At 39.1% G+C, this 20,650-nt stretch overlaps 1 protein-coding gene and 1 pseudogene across 3 annotated transcripts in view; one reads left to right on the top strand and one right to left on the bottom strand.

The window, feature by feature from the left end:
• Window positions 1-20,650, top strand: part of TMEFF1 (transmembrane protein with EGF like and two follistatin like domains 1) — a 96,934-nt gene that overhangs the window by 42,943 nt on the left and 33,341 nt on the right. For 2 of the 3 annotated variants that reach the window (XM_061426338.1, XM_061426340.1), the window contains exons 4-5: window positions 45-71; window positions 2,304-2,403. In XM_061426338.1, the coding sequence (XP_061282322.1) occupies window positions 45-71; window positions 2,304-2,403 (127 nt within the window). The remainder of the gene's footprint in view (window positions 1-44; window positions 72-2,303; window positions 2,404-20,650) is intronic. The other variant, XM_061426339.1, reaches the window with a different exon arrangement.
• LOC133253562 (U2 spliceosomal RNA) lies at window positions 529-634 on the bottom strand (annotated as a pseudogene).

A 20,650-nucleotide genomic window follows, 5' to 3' on the forward strand; every position in this document is an offset into this window, starting at 1 on the left:
TTCTGGGAAAAGTGTTGATAGCCATTCTTTATTTTTCTTCTCAGATAATGGCTCTGGATCTGGAGAAGGAGGTAAGTTTCAAATACCCTTAAAAGGCATTTTCTTCTTTTGCATTTTAAAAATGGCTTTACTGAGATAAAATTCACATCCCATACAATTTGCCCATCGAAAGTGTATAATTCAGTGGCTGTTAGTGTATTAACAGAGTTGTGCGTTAATCACCACAGCCAACTTTAGAACATTTTCATTGCCCCAGAAAGAAACCCTGTACCCCTCAGCCATCATCCCAACCCCTCAGTTTCCCTTAGCCCTATGCATTCCTTTTTTTTCCTGCATTTATTTTTCATTTTAGATTTGTTGTCAGACTAAGGGGAAACATTGCTCCAGTTAAATTGAAGTTATACCAAAGGGCCCTCTCTGTAGGATCAGACCCCAGGTGATTTTAGCTCGAATCAGAGTATTTGTGACTCTTTCGTCGTTTGCTTACACATTTTTTGCTCATAGGGAATTTTCAAGGCACAAAACTTAAAAAACTAATATTTGGTAATAGCATATAACAGAGTTTACTCTGAATTATTAGAATTGATTAGAACAGATACTGTACTTGATCTCAGCCATAAAGCCGAGAAATGATGAATTATTAGAATTGAGAATGACTAAACTATCTCATAATCTAATGAGACTGTAATTCTTAATGAGTATCCACTGAATGCAAAATAGTGTTTCAGGTGCTCTGTGGATGCACTAAAAGAAAAAACATCTATGGTAAAATTCACATGTATGCACATGAAAACCGCAGTTATGATCCTTCCAGCACTATCTGAAACCTTACTCCATCCCCCTACATTTCATAGAACCCTAAAATTGTAGAGTTGGAAGGGACTTTAAAGGTCACCTAGAGAGTAGAAGAACTGTCCTGAGGAAGAAGTTCAGGGATGATGGTTTTAGCTTTAAAAAAGAAAAGATTAAAAGCTGTCTAAAAATAGAATTTGAGTGGACATGTTCAAGCAGAGACTTCGTGATCACATGTGAAGGATGAGATCATAAATTCTAGATCTTAGAACTGGAAAGGACTTTAAAGGACCATGTAGTCTAGCCCCTGTGGTCAGATATTCAGTTAGGAAATTGTCATTGTTACTATATGAAAGAAATGGAAGTTGGTCTACATATTTGCTTTTATGGTACAAATATTGGATGTCTTTCCCTGAGAATGTTGGTTGTTGGTAATTTTTTTTTTTTTTTAGGGAGTTTGAGTTAGAAAGGCCAAGTGGTTTGCTCAGATTAATACACAAATTCTAGTGAGCTCATGGTGGCTGTGTGAGTTTTAGATCTCATGGTATTTCTGAGGCTTAGAAGTACTTAAGATTATGCTCCCTGGAACTGTTTGGGAGTATGCATGAGAATTTGGGTAAAGTGTAGGTAGGATCCAAAATGCCAAGTTTAGAGATAGTACCAAACAGGCACTTAGGTCTGTGTGCTTGCCTTATAACACCTTCTCTGCTGATAGGCACCCCCGCAGTAAGGTATGCTTTCCCACACCAGACTGGGACATCCTCTAAGTAAACCATAATCCCTAAATTGGCTTCAGAACTCATCTTCCTGCCCAGTTTGAGATTCTCTTAATAGGATCCACTGTAGCTGAGACCCACAGAAACGAGGTTCCCTAACTGCGAAATATGAGCTGATTTGGGGGCTGGTGGTATGCACTGATCTTGTGCTGGATCATAGGAGACCCATACACTTCAGCATTCTTGGTATTATTGGCAGGGCTAGGTGGCAAAGTAGAAAAGGGTAAGTACTTTGTAAATAGACTCCTTTTCTTTTTAAAATTGGGAGACAGTTTTTAAGGCAGGTGTGAAACTGCTGTGAAGACAAGGCAGTGGTTAGACTCGGCTGTGTTGAGTAACTTGTTTGTTGAATCACTTACTGCTAATAGGATTGCACAGGCTGTTTCAGTAGGGTAATCGCTGGACTGAATATATTGCTCATGTTTATTTCCCCTCTTATTTCATGTTATGGTAATTCTTTTTAAGAATTAATGAGACCTAGCTTATTGTTCCATGGTACTTAGGCTAAGGGATTATTTTTCTGGCCCCAATACTTGTTTTTTTTCCACAGTATATGTTAATACTCTGTATTGACAGCATTTTTGGACTCAAGCATCAACAGCTTTTTGGAACTGATTGTTTTCAAGAGCCTTGCATACATTTTCCCCAGAAATAAGGATAATGGCTGCTGAAAACATGAAGCAGGTTTGGAAAGGATCCCAGCTTTTGGTTGAAAATTTAATTTTTCTTTTTAAGCAGAAGAAGAAGGGTCAGGGGCAGAAGTTCACAGAAAACACTCCAAGTGTGGACCCTGCAAGTATAAAGCTGAATGTGATGAAGATGCAGAAAATGTTGGGTGAGTTGATTGAGGGAAAGGGATAAACTTATTTGGAGGTCAGTTGTCAGCATTATTATGTTATAGAAAGCTTATCTTTTAACCTGCTTTGGTGTATATTGTGTGTGCCTTCTTTATTTTTTGTTTACTGTTAATCTATTGACTTTTAAGTTGATATGATACTATAGCTATCTAAGTCAGTTTAAGTGTTTTAGAGTGGAAATCCATTTGTAACTTTTTTTTTTTCATTTTACCACTCCCTTTCTTCACTGATAGTTTTATACTGTTATAAAACTGATACATTTTATACCAAGTGCTAATTTTATTCATCGGAATTACTCTTATTTGAATTACCTTAGTTTTATATCTTCAGCTAGAGTCATGATAAACAGTTTTTCTTGCATTTTTATACACAAACTTTTAATGCATTAAGAAAAATCCAAAACTTTCAAAATTTTAAAGATAGTAAGTAAATATAATAAGTAAAAATTATTTCTGGAAATCTCAGCTGGATAGACTGACATTCTGTTTTGTTTTCTCACTCACGTTCTGCTTTCACCAAGGTAGGCTTTGTAGCTGACCTGTGTTGTCCATCCAGTTTCCCGTGCACTCCCCATGAAAAGGGTGCAGAGTAGTAGCAATATAGACCTCACCAACACAGCCAGCTTTGTTCCTTTCATCAGGCTCCTGTTTGTTTATCCCCAGGCTCAACCTTCCTTCATTTCCCTGTAGTGCTTGCTTTCTGCATAGTTGATTCTAAAAACTTTAATACTGTCTTTAGGGCCTTATGTAGCACAATGGATCCTCTTCACTTCCTCAATTTCCCCTTAGTGTGTATTTTGAAACACTTATAGAAATTTGCACTTTCTTTCTTACTCATATGTATTTTCACTGTGCATTTCTATGTTTTATTCAGTCCATAAATGCATATTTGAGCCTTTTACTGATCAATGGTAATATGGTTTAGTTAGCATTTATGCCTGGAGTGACTTTTACAAATCAGGGTCACTGTGTTTTCAGTATTTTGATATATAATCAGCTATTTGTCTGGCACTTGGTAAAATTAAATGTCTGATAATTTACTTGATATATATTTCAAAGTAGGTAAGAACTGGCAAAAGACAAATTCAATAAAAAGTCGAACACTGCAGCAAACCCTGTGTTTGCTCTGTTTCTGCATACGAGTCGCTTGTTGACATGTCCATCTGTTTCAGTCAGAGTGGATTGATTTGTGAGATGATGTTTCCCAAAGTAGATTTTGGCCTGTAGAACATGAGAGAAATGATAGCAATGTGGACTTACAGAGAGGACAGGTAATAGATGCTGTGTTCTTTTTCTCTTTTTGTACTGAAGATACGGTATGATGCAACACCTGTGTGTATATGTGTGCATATGTGTGTATTTTTGCAGATATTTAGTTCTTTTCTCTGCTTTTCCTCAGAACTGTTCTAAAATCGTGTTCAGAGTCAGAATAGCTGTCAGTGATTGATCGACGTGGTCTGTTGAGCTTTTGTTTCTCCGTTGACAGTGCCTCTCTTCAGTCTTCTTTTACACATTTCTCTGCTATCATTTTTCATCTCTTAATTGAAAGAGAGAGAGATCTTTTGCTTGGAAGTAGAACAGATTCTGTGTAATCTCAGAGGTAGCCTTAAGTATGACATCTGTATAAAATACACCTGTATACACATCTGTATAAAAAAATCATTCTTATATATACCTCCTCTTGATATGATATGTAGTCTGTCCTCAGTCAGAGCATGTCTGTTGTATAGAAGCGCACTAAATTCATTATGTGTGTGTCTATTTGAGAACTTGTAACTGCTGTCCTTGCAGGTACACGCTCTAAGCAAAAGAAAGTGAGTAGAGACAAGGGAAGGGCTTACCAATAAAAGGAGCAGGCAGGCTGAGGAGCCTCCTCAGGAGCCCATGGATAGATTGGGACAGGCAGCCAAGACCAGGCCAGGAAATTGATGCAATAATAGAAGAACATTAAGAACATTAACATTAACATTTGTGCCTTTACCTAGAAAGCAAGTGCATATATACATAGTAATAACAGATATTAAGTAAAACAAAATCCTATCATACTTAACCTTTACTAAAAATACTGTACTCTAATATTTCCTATAGTGATTATGACTTAGAGTTGAAAAAATATTGCTCTATAATGTAACTATAATAGATACTTTATTTCATGTTACATTTTTAGGTATGGGTATTCATTTAAAAAATATTTTGAGGGCTTCCCTGGTGACTCAGTGGTAAGGAGTCTGCCTGCCAATGCAGAAGACATGGGTTTGATCCCTGATCTGGGAGGATCCCACGTGCTTGGGAGAAACTAAACTCGTTCACCCCAACTATTGGGCCTGTAGAGCCAAAACTGCTGAGCCTACGTGCCACAATTCCTGAAGCCCTCGAGCCCATGCTCTGCAACCAGAGAAGCCACTGCAGTGAGAAGCCTGCACACCACAGCTGGAGAGCTGCCCCTGCTCTCCGCAGTTGGAGAAAAGCCCATGCAGCAGTGAAGACCCAGCACAGCCAAAAATAAAAAATAGATTAAAAATTATTTTTAAAATAAATAAAAGTATTTTTTAATCTTCTGTCATTGTGAAATATCTTTCCTGTCAAATGAAATGCTGTATATCAATATAATCTATCTGGTTTCCAGAGGGCAGCTAATCTTTTTTTTTTTTTCTCTTTTGTACTTGGCTAATTTATTCTTGTTTTTAAAATTTCTTTTTTGTTGAAGTATGGTTGATTTACAGTGTTGTGTTAGTTTCAGGTGTATAGCGAAGTGATTCAGTTATACATAATATATATTCTTTTTCAGATACTAAAACCTTTCTCTTGCTTTAAAAGCTCTTTTTTCCTTTGCTAATAGGGAAAGAAACTTGACCATTTGTGGGAGGGGATAAATGGTTAAGTTAAGTTAATGTTAAGTTAATTTTCTGCTGTTAAGAGAGGTGCTAGTGTTTTATTTAGCCATTTAAATGGAAATTGATTTAAACAGATTGTCTTCTTAAACAGACTATACAGAACATATTCTAACTATTCTTAAAGTCATATATTGTATAGTGCGTTACAGTTTTCAAACATTGTTACCTAAACTATTTTTTTCACCTCTTTATGGCAGTATGTCTGGTTGGTAGGGCGAGGATTTATTACTCTGATTTTACAGGTGGAGGTGAGCGCAGAAGAGGCTGAGTGGCTTGTGATTAAGAACAGAACCAGAACACAGTCTCATGACAAGGGATTTATCTATCGTGTTGTGTATGCACATGTGTAACACCATGGTGTTCTCAGAGGCCCCTGATGTGCTTAATGCCAGTAGTTCCACCCCTACTTAAGGGTCCGTTCTGCCTTGTTTTTGGGGTTCTACATCTGTTTATAAAAATGACTTTTCTTCTCCCATATCAGGTTGTTCCCTTGCTTCTGGGTGCTGTCAGTATGCCTAGTCAGTGATTCTGATTGTGGGTGACTCCAACTTATTAGTTGCTTCTCTGCTTCCCCAAAATAGGAAATCATGTGCTTATAGGAACGGTATCTAATAAAATCAGAGTAAATAGGTTCTTAGTGAGGTGCATGAACTTCTTATATTGTATGACTGTTTTCTCTCTTATCTGCTCAGTGGCTATTTTAATTATAATTGAAATTAGCTTTGCTTGTGAGAGGCTTTTTTCTTCTTTCTTCCTGAAGCACAGTGTGACTCTCTAATGGCATTGGGGACTTTTGCATGGGTTTGTGAATCACTGCAGATGGTGATTGCAGCCATGAAATTAAAAGACACTTACTCCTTGGAAGGAAAGTTATGACCAAACTAGATAGCATATTGAAAAGCAGAGACATTACTTTGCCAACAAAGGTCCGTCTAGTCAAGGCCAAGGTTTTTCCAGCGGTCATGTATGGATGTGAGAGTTGGACTGTGAAGAAAGCTGAGCACCAAAGAATTGATGCTTTTGAACTGTGGTGTTGGAGAAGACTCTTGAGAGTCCTTTGGACTACAGGGAGATCCAACCAGTCCATTCTGAAGGAGATCATTCCTGGGTGTTCATTGGAAGGACTGATGCTAAAGCTGAAACTCCAGTACTTTGGCCACCTCATGCGAAGAGTTGACTCATTGGAAAAGACTCTGATGCTGGGAGGGATTGGGGGCAGGAGGAGAAGGGGACGACAGAGGATGAGATGGCTGGATGGCATCACCGACTCAATGGACGTGAGTTTGGGTGAACTCCGGGTGTTGGTGATGGACAGGGAGGCCTGGCGTGCTGCAGTTCATGGGGTCGCAAAGAGTCGGACACGACTGAGCGAGTGAACTGAACTGTGATGTCTGTCTGCATTGATGTTTGCCCTTTGAATTTATACCTAGAGCTAGATAGTTGAGGTTCCAAGAAATTTGATGCCCACATGGAGAGGTTTCAGTATTTCATTGTGACTGTTTTGAAATATAGTGGCTAGATTTTCTTAGTCTTAAAACTTGGGAACAGTATCTGCTTTACAGAAAATTAGATTTCTCCATACTCTTACCAACTGTATCCCTCTTCATCTAAACAGTATCTCTTAAAAAAAAAACATCCCAGTATCTCTCATCTGTCCAAGGCTGATGTTATTGCTCTAAGATAGTTCTCAACTATTTGTCTGTACAGTGGGACCAAATAGTCATAGAACTCCTTCAGCCAGGTAGACCTTTTATATACCTGACTTAAATGCCTGCCATGAACGATTTGAGGAGTTTGTAGAATCATCTGGCATAATGTCAATACAGGTGAGCTGTAAGAATCCTGCAGTTACTCCTTTGAACTTTGTCTGTCATGTGCTTTATGGAAATTGTCCCTGCTCTTCTGCCTTTTTGATGTCAGTCACTTTGGAGATGGTGTTTTCCTTTTCCCCTGAGGGACATAAGCTCTCAGAGTTGCTCAGAGAAAGAATCTTGTAGGTGTGCAGTGTGACAGACAGTTTGAGAAGCATGCATTAGTAATTCACCTGATAGACATCTTTGTCGTTATACCATCATTTTCTGTTTGGAGAGTTGTTGGCCATTGTCACAAGCTGATGAGTCTCTTCCTCAGAATGTGCAATGAAGTCTTTTCCCTCACTGAAACACAAAGAATAATGCTCTATATCTGTGTTCTCCATCAGTCCTCCTTTCTAGAAACTGCACATAGTTTTTTTTTTTTCTTTTTTAAAAAAGCAACCAAAGAAGTATTTTCCTACTGTTACCTTCTCCTCACCTCTGATTTCCTCCTAATCAGAGATGACAGTAATTTATTTACTAATGTCATTTATTTATGTATGTATGTCTGCATTCATGCCTTTGAAATTCAGTGTTAGAAATTCAAAAGCTTTACAGGGCTTTACAGGTAGACTTTTAAAGCTGTTTAGGTTTAGTAAATTTCTACCATGGTCCCTTACACTAAAATGGAAAAATAATTGTATGTTGTCTGTTTTCCTCTGGTAATGGGAAATAAACACTATTAAACATTATTCTGTACTGAATATAACTCAGATGTTAGCAATGACAGGCTTCTTTATCCAGAAATATCTTCCTGTATTTCTGTACAGCTGCCAATAATGGTTTCTTTTGAGAGGTTAGATTTTAAAATGTAGAACACAGTATTCTCCGTGGCCTCCTGCAGTTTTCTGAATGCTCTGTTGCTCTTTGATAATTTGCCTCTGTTATTCTCTCTGCCTAAAGTCCCACCCCTGTATGTCTATTTGTTTAATTCCTGCTCTTCCTTTCAGCTTGGATATAAGCATGACTTTAGCACCTCTTCCTAGCAGCATGCCTTGCTCTTTCTGCAGTCCCTATGAGAGAGATGACTAACGCTTGTGTTCAAACAACCTCCACATAGCACTTAAATTGATGGGACTGCTAACAGATTGTGGATTCCCTGAGGACAGGGACTTTGTCTTGCTGGTTTCTACAATGGATGAACTTGCCATGAGGTTGGGTATCTTAGGTTCCCTCCGTAGGTCTTATGAACTGGCAGTTCACACAGGGCTTTCTTATTCACTTGGAGCTGCACAAGGGGTCATAGTGATGGTTTAACATGTGTGAGAAGGATTAGTAATATTGTGAGGAACTTGGAGCAGGTGAATTTGTTGCAGGCTTTGTTAGGTGTTTGTGAAATCTACATAACTTCACGTGATTTAGTTTAAAATGCCAGTGATCATAAAAATTAACCATATCTCAAAGGAATGACACTTTCTATGTACAGTAAGTAGAAAGAAAGAGACAGGATAGATATTTTTCAATAATACCTTTCAGATGTACATAGAATTTGATGATTTCAAAGGGCTTTTTACAAAAGCTTATTTGATTCTGTCACCAGCGTTTGAGATATTATCCCTATTATTAAAGACTCAGAGTTGTGATTTGCCAAAATCCTCAAGCTAAATCAGAGAAGTAATTGAATGTATTCATTTATTTATGTATGTATGCCTGCATTCATGCCTTTGAAATTCAGTGTTAGAAATTCAAAAGCTTTATAAGGCTTTACAGATACAGGTCTGTTTTCCACCCCAGTCCTCAGCTACCCAATTGTCTTCACTAGAGGCAGTCACTGTGATCAGTTTCTTAATCTCCCAGAGGTATTTTCCCCATGTACAAAAAGTATGCACACATATTCTTTCTTTCCTTTTTATAAAGTAATGGCAGCCCACTACACGTATTGCTCTTCAGTTCAGTTCAGCCGCTCAGTCATGTCTGACTCTTTGCCACCCTGTGGACTGCAGCATGCCAGGCCTCCCTGGAGTTGGTCTATCACCAACTCCCAGATTTTACCCAGACTCATGTCCATTGAGTTGGTGATGGCATCCAACCATCTCATCCTCTATCATCACCTTCTCCTCCTGTCCTTAATCTTTCCCAGCATCACGGTCTTTTCATATGAGTCAGTTCTTCGCATAAGGTGGCCAAAGTATTGGAGTTTCAGCTTTAGCGTCTGTCCTTCCAATGAATATCCAGGACTGATTTCCTTTAGGATGGACTGGTTGGCTCTCCTTGCAGTCCAAGGGACTCTTAAGAGTCTTCTCCAACACCACAGTTCAAAAACATCAGTTCTTGGTGCTCAGCTTTCTTTACAGTCCAACTCTCACATCCATAAATGACTACTGGAAAAACCAAAGGTTTGACTAGACAGACCATTGTTGGCAAAGTAATGTCTCTGCTTTTGAATATGCTGTCTAGGTTGGTCATAACTTTTCTTCCAAGGAGCAAGCATGTTTTAACTTCGTGGCTGCAGTCACCATCTGCAGTGATTTTGGAGGCCCCCAAAGTAAAGTCAGCCACTGTTTCCACTGTTTCTCCATCCATTTGCCATGAAGTGATGGGACCAGATGCCATGATCTTAGTTTTCTGAATGTTGAGCTTTAAGTCAACTTTTTCACTCTCCTCTTTCACTTTCATCAAGAGGCTCTTTAGTTCTTCTTCCCTTTCTGCCATAAGGGTGGTTATGATATTTGAGGTTATTGATATTTCTCCCAGCAATCTTGATTCCAGCTTGTGCTTCTTCCAGCCCAGCGTTTCTCATGATGTACTCTGCATATAAGTTAAATAAGCAGGGTGACAATATACAACGTTGACGTACTCCTTTTCCTATTTGGAACCAGTCTGTCGTTCCATGTCCAGTTCTAACTGTTGCTTCCTGACCTGCATACAGATTTCTCAAGAGGCAGGTCAGGTGATCTAGTATTCCCATCTCTTTCAGAATTTTCCACAGTTTGTTGTGGTCCACACAGTCAAAGGTTTCGACGTAGTCAATAAAGCAGAAATAGATGTTTTTCTGGAACTCTCTTGTTTTTTTGATGATTCAGCAGATGTTGGCAATTTAATCTCTGGTTCCTCTGCCTTTTCTAAAACTAGCTTGAACTTCTGGAAGTTCATTGTTCATGTACTGTTGAAGCCTGGCTTGGAAAATTTTGAGCGTTATTTTACTGGTGTGTGAGATGAGTGCAATTGTGCAGTAGTTGGAGCACTCTTTGGCATTGTCTTTCTTTGGGATTGGAATGAAAACTGACCTTTTCCAGTCCTGTGGCCACTGCTGAGTTTTCCAAATTTGCTGGCATATGGAGTGCAGCACTTTCACAGCGTCATCTTCCAGGATTTGAAATAGCTCAACTGGAATTCCATCACCTCCACTAGCTTTGTTCGTAGTGATGCTTCCTAAGGCCCACTTGACTTCACATTCCAGGATGTCTGGCTCTAGGTGAGTGATCACACCATCGTGATTATCTGGGTCATGAAGATCTTTTTTGTATAGTTCTTCTGTGCATTCTTGCTACCTCTTCTCAATATCTTCTGCTTCTTTTAGGACAGAACTATCTTCTATTTCTGTCCTTAATTGATCCCATCTTTGCATGAAATGTTCCTTTGGTATCTCTAATTTTCTTGAAGAGATCTCTAGACTTTCCCATTCTATTTTTTTCCTTTATTTTTTTGCACTAATCACTGAGGAAGGCTTTCTTATCTCTCCTTGCTATTCTTTGAAACTCTGCATTCAGATCTTATATCTTTCCTTTTCTCCTTTGTTTTTCGCTTCTCTTCTTTTCACAGCTATTTGTAAGGCCTCCTCAGAGAGCCATTTTGCTTTTTTGCATTTCTTTTTCTTGAAGATGGTCTTGATCCCTGTCTCCTATACAATGTCATAAACCTCCATCAGTAGTTCATCAGGCACTCTGTCTATCAGATCTAGTCTCTTAAATCTATTTCTCACTTTCCACTGTATAGTCATAAGGGATTTGATTTAGGTCATACTTGAATGGTCTAGTGGTTTTCTCCACTTTCTTCAATTTCAGTCTGAATTTGGCAGTAAGGAGTTCATGATCTGAGCCACAGTCAGCTCCCCGTCTTGTTTTGCTGACTGTATAGAGCTTCTCTGTCTTTGGCTGCAAAGAATAGAATCAATCTGATTTTGGTGTCAACCATCAGGTGATGTCCATGTATAGAGTCTTCTCTTGTATTGTTGGAAGAGGGTGTTTGCTATGATCAGTGCATTCTCTTGGCAAAACTCTATTAGCCTTTGCCCTGCTTCATTCTGTACTCTAAGGCCAAATTTGCGTGTTACTCCAGGTGTTTCTTGACTTCTTTTGCATTGTAGTCACCTATAATGAAAAGGACATCTTTTTTGGGTGTTAGTTCTAGAAGGGCTTGTAGGTCTTCATAGAACTGTTCAACTTCAGCTTCTTCAGCATTGCTGGTTGGGGCATAGACTTGGATTACTGTGATACTGAATGGTTTGCCTTGGAAACGAACAGAGATCATTTTGTAATTTTTGAGATTGCATCCAAGTACTGCATTTCAGACTCTTTTGTTGAGTATGATGGCTACTCCATTTCTTTTGAGGGATTCCTGCCCACAATAGTAGATATAATGGTCATCCGAGTTAAATTCACCCATTCCAGTCCATTTTAGTTCGCTGATTTTTAGAATGTCAATGTTCATTGTTGCCAACTCCTGGTTGACCACTTCCAATTTGCCTTGATTCATGGACCTCACATTCCAGATTCCTATGCAATATTGCTCTTTACAGCATCCGACCCTGCTTCCATCAACAGTCCCATTCACAACTGGGTGTTGTTTTTGCTTTGTCTCCATCCCTTCATTCTTTCTGGAGTTATTTCTTCACTGATCTCCAGTAGCATACTGGGTACCTACTGACCTGGGGAGTTCATCTTTCAGTGTCCTATCTTTTTGCCTTTTCATACTGTTCATGGGGCTCTCAAGGCAAGAATATTGAAATGGTTTGCCATTCCCTTTTCCAGTGGACCACATTCTGTCATTCAATAAACAGATATTTCTATTCTTACACAAAATCATCCAGAGAACAGAAAGAACATTCTCTAATTCATTTTATAAGGCCATATAACTGCAAAAAATAAAAGATTAAAACTCGCCGAATAAAAATGAATAAAAGAAAATCTCACTCTACAGCAGACAGAATCCCAATAATAAACAGGCACAAAAAGGTATTATAGTCATAAAACAAAAACAGAATGCTATAAATTTTTTTTAGAAGGAGCACCATAAAAAGTATATAAGAAATGACAAACTCAAAAAAGGACTGAAAAATAAAAGTTCAAGAAATCTCTCAGAAAGGACAGGAAAAAATAAAAAAATTTTAACAGACACTAAGAGGGACAAGAAAATTAAAGGACTAGTCCAGAATGCCCAACATCCAAATGACAGAACTACCAAAATTAGAAAAGAGAGGAAAGAAAGTCATCAAGGAACTAATTGAAGAAAATTTCTCAAATCGGAAGTCAGTAAGTTTCTGGGAACTGTGAAATTTCATTATACTGAGGACCAAAAGGAGATTCTACATGCTTTGAGAGAGAAAACAAACAGTGTAGAAAGGACCAGAAATCAGAGTGGCTTCAGACTTCAGCTGGAAGCTAGAACACAATATAGCAATGCTTTCACAATTCTGAGTGAAAATTATCTCAACACTTGGAAGTATGCACTCACTGAGTTATAAGTCAAATATTAGGTGTAGGATAAATACACCTGAAACATAAGTTCTCAGACTTCGCTGGTGGTACAGTGGATAAGAATCCGCCTGCCAGTGGAGGGGACATGGGTTGATTCCTGGTCCGGGAAGGTTCCACATGCCGCAGAGCAACTAAGCCAGTACACTGTAACTCCTGAGACTGTGCGACTGTGTGCTGTGCACTGTGCACTGTGCGACTGTGCGACAGAGTGTGCGACTGCTGGAGCCTATGCCCCAGGAGCCTGCGCTCCACAACGAGAGAAGCCACCACGGTGAGAAGCCCATGCACCACAAGTAGAGTAGACCACCATCACCACGACTAGGGAGTCCACACACAGCAGCAAAGACCAGTGCAACCAAAAGCGAATAAAATAAATTACCAAAAATAAAAAGTAAGGTCTCACTTTGTACCCTTTCACAAGAAGCTATTGAAAGGTATACTGAAATGGGAGAAGGTAAAATAAAAAAAAAAAAACATGCCACGGAGGAGAGAGGTAAAGGAATTTCTGGGATGATGCGTATAGTTTAACAAAAAATATTATTAGGTCTGTTTCTGGCAGAGCTCCTAAACCCTTGTAACTTTGAGAGACAACTGTCTTTTGTGTGCTAATGAGATGACTCAGCTCCTTTCTTAATTCTAAGTCATTTTAGCAAACTATGGAACCTTAAAGGAGGTGGTAGGAACATCCAGATTAGTAGTATCCTGGGTAGAAGTGCAAAGAACCTACCTCGTTTGCAGCCGGTGTCCTAAAAGGGGGGCAATTTGCAGATCAAAGACCTGTGGGGTTTGTGCTCACTCCAAGTAAGAGAATAAGAGAACTGAAAAGAAAAAGAGAACTGAACTGTAAGACACTCAGCTAGTGCAGAAAGACTGGAGAATTGACTGTGGTAGGAAAAGGTGCAACATTGAAGGGAGATTGCAAGATAATGGCTATATTAAGAGGGCAACCAGTTCACGCTGAAACAGTTCCACTCTGTGGACAGTCGTATTGCTGGCTGCCATTACCAGGATGCCTACTGCCCTCTTTTCAGCCAGAGGACAGAATGCCCAGAATGCCCTGGCTCAGATTCTTATCTGTACTTGCCGTGATGAAGTTCCTGCAACTGCCTGAAGCAAACAAGCACGCTCATTTAATTGACATACTCCTGAGAACTGCAGGTCAGCTACAGTGAGACTGGAAGTAGAAAACACAGAGCCGCCCGCTGAGACGACATTTCTGCCAGTCATCCATACTTGGTGACGCTAGGATCCTGCCAGACGTCTCAACTACGAGTCCTATGACATTCCTGATGACTTTCTCAGGGTCTTGCCCACCAACTTCCCCAGAAGGGAATCTTATAAACCAGGAAGCCAAAAGCCAGACTCTGACAGAGACTGTTCAACATGTCTTTTTTGGTAAGCCTTCATCTAACAGTGCCAGCTAGGTCAATGCCCAGTACTATGAATTAGGCAATAGTCTATTTTGGACCCAAGGTGTTAGGTACGTACGTGAAGTATTCTCTAAACTGCATGTTTATATTTTAAACACATCTGTATGCAAAATGTACTTTTCACCAAAAAAAAGTTTTAACTAAAAAGTAGAGCAGTATGTTTCATTATAGGGGACTGTAATGCAAAAGTAGGAAGTCAAGAAACACCTGGAGTAACAGGCCAATTTGGCCTTGGAGTACAGAATGAAGCAGGGCAAAGGCTAATAGAGTTCTGCCAAGAGAATGCACTGATCATAGCAAACATCCTCTTCCAACAATACAAGAGAAGACTCTACACATGGACATCACCAGATGGTCAACACCAAAATCAGATTGATTCTATTCTTTGCAGCCAAAGATGGAGAAGCTCTATACAGTCAGCAAAACAAGACCGGGAGCTGACTCGGATCATGAACTCCTTATTGCCAAATTCAGACTGAAATTGAAGAAAGTGGAGAAAACCACTAGACTATTCAGGTTAGACCTAAATCAGATCCCTTATGACTATACAATGGAAGTGAGAAATATATTTAAGAGACTAGATTTGATAGAGTGCCTGATGAACTATGGATGGAGGTTCATGACATTGTATAGGAGACAGAAATCAAGACCATCCCCAAGAAAAAGAAATGCAAAAAAGCAAAATGGCTCTCTGAGGAGGCCTTACAAATAGCTGTGAAAAGAAGAGAAGCGAAAAGCAAAGGAGAAAAGAAAAGATACACCCATTTGAATGTAGAGTTTCAAAGAATAGCAAGGAGAGATAAGAAAGACTTCCCTCAGTGATCAGTGCAAAAAAATAGAGGAAAATAATAGACTGGGAAAGACTAGAGATCTCTTCAAGAAAATTAGAGATACCAAGGGAACATTTCATGCAAAAATGGGCTCAATAAAGGACAGAAATGGTATGGACCTAACAGAAGCAGAAGATATTAAGAAGAGGTGGCAAGAATACACAGAAGAACTATACAAAAAAGATCTTCATGACCCAGATAATCACGATGGTGTGACCATTCACCTAGAGCCAGACATCTTGGAATGTGAAGCCAAGTGGGCCTTAGAAAGCATCACTACGAACAAAGCTAGTGAAGGTGATGGAATTCCAGTTGAGCTATTTCAAATTCTGGAAGATAATGCTGTGAAAGTGCTGCACTCAGTATGCCAGCAAATTTGGAAAACTCAGCAGTGGCCACAGGACTGGAGAAGTTCAGTTTCATTCCAATCCCAAAGAAAGGCAATGCCAAAGAATGCTCAAACTACTGTATAATTGCACTCATCTTACACGCCAGTAAAGTATTGCTTAAAATTCTCTAAGCCAGACTTCAGCAATACATGAACCGTGAACTTCCAGATGTTCAAGCTGATTTTAGAAAAGGCAGAGGAACCAGAGATTAAATTGCCAACACCTGCTGAATCATCGATAAAGCAAGAGAGTTCCGGAGAAACATCTATTTCTGCTTTTTTGACTATGCTAAAGCCTTTGACTGTGTGGATCACAATAAACTCTGGAAAATTCTGAAAGAGATGGGAATACCAGACCACCTGACCTGCCTCTTGAGAAACCTGTATGCAGGTTAGGAAACAACAGTTAGAACTGGACATGGAACGACAGACTGGTTCCAAATAGGAAAAGGAGTACGTCAACGTTGTATATTGTCACCCTGCTTATTTAACTTATATGCAGAGTACATCATGAGAAACGCTGGGCTGGGGGAAGCACAAGCTGGAATCAAGATTGCTGGGAGAAATACCAGTAACCTCAGATATGCAGATGATACCACCCTTATGGCAGAAAGTGAAGAAGAGCTAAAGAGCTTCTTGATGAAAGTGAAAGAGGAGAGTGAAAAAGTTGGCTTAAAGCTCAACATTCAGAAAATGAAGATCATGGCATCTGGTCCCATCATTTCATGGCAAATAAATGGGGAAACAGTGGAAACAGTGGTTGACACTATTTTGGGGGGCTCCAAAATCACTGCAGATGGTGATTGCAGCCATGAAATTAAAATTGGAAAATTATGACCAACCTAGACAGCATATTAAAAAGCAGAGATGTTACTTTGCCAACAAAGGTCCATCTAGTCAAACCTTTGGTTTTTCCAGTAGTCATGTATGGATGTAAGAGTTGGACTATAAAGAAAGCTGAGTGCCAAAGAATTGATGCTTTTGAACTGTGGTGTTAGAGAAGACTCTTGGACTGCAAGGAGATCCAAGCAGTCCATCCTAAAGGAGATCAGTCCTGGATGTTCATTGGAAGGACTGATGCTGAAGCTGAAACTCCAATACTTTGGCCACCTGATGCGAAGAGCTGACTCATTTGAAATGACCCTGATGCTGGGAAAGATTGAGGGCAGGAGGAGGAGGGGACGATAGAGGTTGAGATCGTTGGATGGCATCATGGACTTGATGGACATGGTATGGGTAGACTCAGGAAGTTGGTGATGGACAGGGAGGCCTGGCGTGCTGTGGCTTTTGGGGTTGCAAAGAGTTGGATAGACTGAGCGACTGAACTGAACTGAACTGAATGATTGGAATGAACGTGTTCATGAATCCTTTTTAAAAAATTACCTGGATCTGATACTGTCTTGGAGGATATATTTAAAACTGATTTTATTTCTTCAGTGAATGTAGTACCATTCAGCTTCTATTTCTTTTTTGATCAGATTTTAATAGTTAATTTTTTGTTATTCATTTAACTTAAGTTTTCAAATTTGCTGACATATAAAGTTCAAAATATAATTCTCTTATTTTTTAAATCACAATCTGTAGTCTTTTTTAGTTTAGATACTTTTTTAAAAAATTTTTTCTCATCCTGCTTTGTTGATTTGAAAGTTAATTGTTGATTCTTTCTTTTTCCTTTTTTTTGTCTTTGTTTTTTGGTCACACCACGTAGCTTCTGGGATCAGAGTTTGAACTCAGGCCCTCAGCAGTGAAGGCATGGAGTTCTAATCTCTGGACGACCAAGGAATTCCCTAAAGGTCTTTTCAGAGGACCAACTTTTAGCTGTATTTCTCCGTTGTAATTTTGTTTTCTATTTCTGCTGAGATGTATCTATAAATCTAATATTAATATCCATGTCCTCCATATTTTCCCCTTTTTTTTGTTTTCACTGGGTTTATTCATTGCTCTTTTTCTAATTTCTTAAATGGATGTTTAGTAATTTAACTTTCTACTGTTCCTTCAAGATTTGAGATAAAACTTGAAAACGGTGAGGGATTAAACTAAGTGGTTGTTTGAGGGAAAAGTGTTTCAGGAAGAGGGGAAGCCCTGAGGCAGGGGTGTCCCTGGAGAGTTTGAGAGAAAAGCAGGGCCAATTTAGTGAAAAGATTTTTCATGATATAAATGTGGAAAATAACTACTTAACTCCTTTCATCTGTCACTTTGCCTGCTGAGATGTCTGTTTCATGTGACAGCTGTGATGAGTGGAGAGAACACCCTCTCAGTCACTCATTAGGTTTGTGCTCTTAGGCTTTTTAACTTCTTTCCTATTCAACTTCCTTGTTCATAATTTGCTGTCATGATTAAAGAGGCAGATACGACTGTCCCCACACAGTAGGTGCAGAATGAATGGTTAAGTGTCTTGAGTTTGGCATGTTTGCTGAAGCAGTTTCTTTCCACATTAGTGCACTCCTGTGCTTGGCATCCTCCTGCCCTCTGCCGCCATTGCCAGCCTGCAGACCCCAGGAACCCACTCCAGTCAATAGTGTTAGTGGCCGCTAGGGTCTAATGCTGTTCTCTTCTGCTCATTGTTTCACTGAGCTGGACATTCCTTAAGATGGGGATTTCATTTTCTTTCCTCACGTGCTGCTGAAAATAGTAGCGGCGGTTGTTGTCACAGCTCTTGGTCTTTTATGCCGTGTTACTGTCCCACTGTGGAGTGGACCTTTCCTGCATGAGATCAGGGCAGTTCCTGCTGGGCTTCCCTGGTGGCTCTGTGGTAAAGAACCCCCTTGCAGTGCAGACATGTGTGTTCGATCCCTGGGTTGGGAAGATCCCCTGGAGAAGGAAGTGGCAACCCACTCTGTGTTCTAGCCTGGGAAGTCCCATGGACAGAGGATCGTGAATGGGCTACAGTCCATGGGGTTGCAAAGAGTCAGGTACAACTTAGTGACTGAACACAAGCCTCGGCTGAGTCCCTTGTTTCTCCTCACTTGATCGGTATGGTATTCTGCCTTTGTTGCTGAGCCTTTTCTCATCCCTGAAACTGTTCTATAATTCTTTCTTTTTTGGCCACTGTTTCTGTTTAATTGCCATCCCAGTTTTGCCTACTTTTATTCCTTAAACCTGGAGTTGGCAGTGTTTTTCTGTAAAGGACTAAATGGTAAATATTTTATATTTTGAGGGCCACATACTGTCTCTGTCACATATTCTCTGTCCCCATCCCTTTAAAAATTGTAAGAGCCATTTTTGACTTGTTAGTAAATATTCAAAGTTTTTTTTAAATTGTGAAACAGAGCATATATTGAAAAACTTATGAAAACTTAAACATTTAGTTTAACATACAAAAATGAAGCAAACTGTGACTCCTACATCCCAAGCCAGGAAATACAGGGTATTGTCAGTACTTTAGAACTGCTTCCCGTGATCCTCCCCCATTGCATGTTTCTTTGTTCTGTCTGCTCTGCTGCATTTTGTGGAAATCATTCCTTTTATTTTTTTCTATAGTTCTATCACATGATAACCCTCCTAACAATAAATTGGATTGGCCAGAAAGTTTCTGTAAGATGTTACAGAAAAACTCGAATGAACTTTTTGGTCAACCCAATATTATTTGGCTTTTGTTTGATTTTGAATCTTGTATAAGTGGAATCATACTGTGTGTACCTTCTTTTGGAGAAGGCAGTGGCACCCCCTCCAGTACTCTTGCCTCTAGAATCCCAGGGACGGGGGAGCCTGGTGGGCTGCAGTCCATGGGGTCACGAAGAGTCGGACACGACTGAGTGACTTCACTTTCAATTTTCACTTTCATGCGTTGGAGAAAGAAATGGCAACCCACTCCAGTGTTCTTGCCTGGAGAATCCCAGGGACGGCGGAGCCTGGTGGGCTGCCGTGTATGGGGTGGCACAGAGTCAGACACGACTGAGGCGACTCAGCAGCAGCAGCACCTTCTTTTGCTCAGAATTATGTTTTTGAGATTTGTTTGTGTTGATGCTCGTAGCTGCTTAATTGAATTCAGTTGCTTGACTGTTCCACATCCTTTTATAGTCCATTTTAATGTTAATGGACATTTGGATTGTTTCCAGTCTTCTGTTCTCATGAATAATGCTCTGTGACCATTCTTATGCATATCTTCTGGTGCACATATGTAAGAGACTTACAAGGGCCTCACTCAGTAGTGGGATTATTGGGCATGTGCAAGTCTAGCTTTCCCGGTAATGCTTGTTTTCCAAAGTGGTTATATCAGTAAGTTTTCCCTCCAGCAGAAGGTAAGAATTCCCTTTGGTTCTCATCCTTGTCAACACTTTGTATTCTCTTAATTTTTGCTGTTTAGTGAATGTGATGGTGTCTTGTGGTTTTCATTTACATTTTCTTGATTATTGAACAATTTGAACACTTTTTTACATATATTCTTCCAAGTCCTATATCTTTTTTCAAGTTAATTTTTATATATATTTTGCATATAAGTTTAACATGTATATTCAATTTATCACAGTCTGAAGTTCATCAATATTTCTGTTCTTAAAACACTGTAATTTCAGTCCCTTGCAATTTGTATGCTATCATTAATATTTTAATTTACTGTTTTTTTTTTAATTAGCACAGAGCTTTGATGTCATTGTTTTATATTGTCAGTATTTTGTTAACATTGCTTATGTATTTATACTTTTGTTCTTCATTTCTGTTTTCATATGAGGTCTTTCTTGTAGGATTATTTTTCTACTGCCTTTATAATTCCTTTACTGACAGTCAGCAGGTGACAAACTCTAAATTTTTACTTCTTCCAGATTACTTTTATTTTACATTTAATCATGAACGATATTTCTTTTTATATAAACTGTTTTATCTCAGCACATTGCAGGTATTATTTCACTGTCTTTTGGCTATAAATAAATAATTTGGCTTCAGCACTACTTTTGAAGACACCTGTCTCTCTTCCTGATTCTTTGAAGGTAGTCATTTCTTTTTGGCTGCTTTTAAAATATTATTTTGTTGCCATGTTACAAAAATTCCATGGTGATATTTCACTATCTAGATTATTTTTTAATAATCTTGTTTAGAATTTATTAGGCTTCTTGGATATTTAGATTAGTATATTTCTTTAGTTTTAGAAAGTTTGAGAAACTGAGAATATTATTCCTGCCTTATTCTTTTAACTCATC

This window comes from Bos javanicus, chromosome 8 (assembly GCF_032452875.1).
Source record: "Bos javanicus breed banteng chromosome 8, ARS-OSU_banteng_1.0, whole genome shotgun sequence".
Taxonomy (NCBI): domain Eukaryota; kingdom Metazoa; phylum Chordata; class Mammalia; order Artiodactyla; family Bovidae; genus Bos; species Bos javanicus.